This window comes from Lepus europaeus, chromosome 1 (genome assembly GCF_033115175.1).
Source record: "Lepus europaeus isolate LE1 chromosome 1, mLepTim1.pri, whole genome shotgun sequence".
NCBI lineage: Eukaryota > Metazoa > Chordata > Mammalia > Lagomorpha > Leporidae > Lepus > Lepus europaeus.
This window is the reverse complement of record NC_084827.1, coordinates 38,023,538-38,025,691: the sequence shown is the minus strand read 5'-3', so window position 1 is coordinate 38,025,691 and position 2,154 is coordinate 38,023,538. Positions and strand designations below refer to the sequence as shown.

The following is a 2,154-nucleotide window of genomic DNA, read 5'->3' as shown; positions in this document are numbered from 1 at the left end:
CACCTCACTACTGATCCATGACTGACAATCTTAGTTACTTTCCCCTAACAGACAAGAGAAAACGTATTTTCTTTGTCCTTCCCTAAATCTAAACTTGAATGGGAATCCAAACTTGAATGGTTTCACTTCAAAGTTTCTCAGGTGAGGAAACTTAGTATGAAGTACAGTTATTTAGTTACTTTAAGTTGCACTGATACTACCATTATACCAAAGTGTATACAACAAAACAAATGAGATGAGGTATGCTTACACTAATCAGTTCTACACAAACAGATTACACTCCCTAGTTAGATTTGTTTCAGGCCAATTTAAACATTAGCACTTTATCTTATACATGTACTTTAAGTAAAGTTTAAAGTTGAATGTCATTATTTCTTTATCTGAAAGATTAAAGGAAACAGAAACCCGGCGGCTTGGTGGTTTGGGAAGAACACTTGGTGATGGCTGCTCACTGACTTTGGCTCCAGCATAGTTCTGATTAGCTTGCAGCTTAAAAATAAGTTAGGACTTGACAAGTTCGAGTTCCAGTTTTCATTATCTGGGAACCTTTTGTTCTCCCCTCCATCTCCCATGGTCTGCCATGCGGCTGCTGACGAGTTATAACCATGGCCTCTTTCTCTTTCCTTAGCAACAATCTGCATCTGGGAATTCTGAGCCTTGGTCTTCTGTCTGTTGAGCTGTTGTTGGTTCTTGCTGGCATCTCTAGATTGAGGGGCTGGAATGGCCTGCTTCTCTGCACCACCCATCTTCAGCTTCCTTGTCACCTTCCAGTCTGCTTCTCAGACTGCAGGATGTCCCCCACCTGGCCTCTTCCTTGCTGGCAGGCCCGGGATCCTAGGTGTTGCTCCCTGGCCAGTAGGGAACTCTCAGTACGGAAGTTTTCACGGGCCAATCTGCTGAATTCAGCCTGGGAGCTGAGGCCAACACTTGAGTCTCCCGAGTACACAAGTGTGAGTGAAGTCCTAGCGACTTCACGCCTGGAACCACAGCGGCCGCTGCCTCTCCACGTAGAGGCCTCCCTCCCTTTCCAGCGAGAGACAAGGCACGGATCAAACAACACACAAGCACCAACCAGCTAGCAGCTGACCACTTGGTGTCCCAACCTGACTCCGCCTCCTGCCTCTACCAACAAAATGGGCAATGTACACAGATTTTAAAACATCATATTGTATGTGATAAATCCTTATGATTCTTATTTGTGAATTAAAATAAATAATAAAATTAGCATGGACAAAGGCATAAAGATGGAGATAAAATTGAGTTAGGCTGGGAAAAGAAATGGCAGGCATCTGAGCACATCAGACCTCCATCACATGTGAGTAAGGGAGGTAAAACTGAGACTGTAGTTTTAATCTGGAAGTGAGGGTTTTATCAAAGCCATTGCCATCAATGCTTGCTAAATTCCCAAGAGTTAGTATTGGCAGAACATAGCAAGAGAGGCAAGCATAGACACACATTTTCTTGTAATGTTCCCTAGTGTAATGAAATTCTTGGTCCTCTTAATCAGCTATCCCAATATTCTGCCTGGAAAATGGGGCCATGTATTCACCCTCAACACACACACATACAATGACTCAAAGTCAGTTTCCTTTTCCATTAAGATTTCTCTGCCACACAATTAAAAGGAAAACTCATTTTTTTGAAGATTTATTTATTTATTTGAAAGTCAGAGTTACACAGAGAGGCAGAGAGAGAGAGAGGTATTTCATCTGCTGGTTCACTCCCCAATTGGCCACAATGGCCAGAGCTGCGTGGATCCAAAGCCAGAAGCTTCTCCCAGGTCTCCCACGTGGGTGCAGGGGCCTAGGACTTAGGCCATCCTCCACTGCTTTCCCAGGCCCTAGCAGAGAGCTGGATCGGAAGTGGAACAGCCAAGATTAGAACCGGTGCCCATGTAGGATGCCAGCACTGCAGGCGATGGCTTTACCCACTGCGACACAGCACTGGCCCCATTTTTTAAAAAAATATATACACTTTAGAGTTCATTCAGGAGAACTTTTCTGGTGGCAATATTATGGAGTCTTCTGAGACATATAGAAATTCATTTCGTAAGCTGCCAACCTAGAGGAAGAGACGGGAGACAGATAACATGATAACTTTCCAAACTTCGAAATATTTCTGTCAAATGAATTGGGAATTTATCTGAAAACACCT

At 43.7% G+C, this 2,154-nt stretch overlaps 1 protein-coding gene across 1 annotated transcript; it reads right to left on the bottom strand.

Moving 5' to 3' along the window:
* Nucleotides 1-315: 315 nt before the first annotated feature.
* Nucleotides 316-746, bottom strand: PNRC2 (proline rich nuclear receptor coactivator 2). The gene is given in 2 exon segments (XM_062195467.1): nucleotides 316-503; nucleotides 506-746. Coding segments are annotated over 2 exon segments (429 nt in total).
* Between the last annotated feature and the right edge of the window lie 1,408 nt (nucleotides 747-2,154).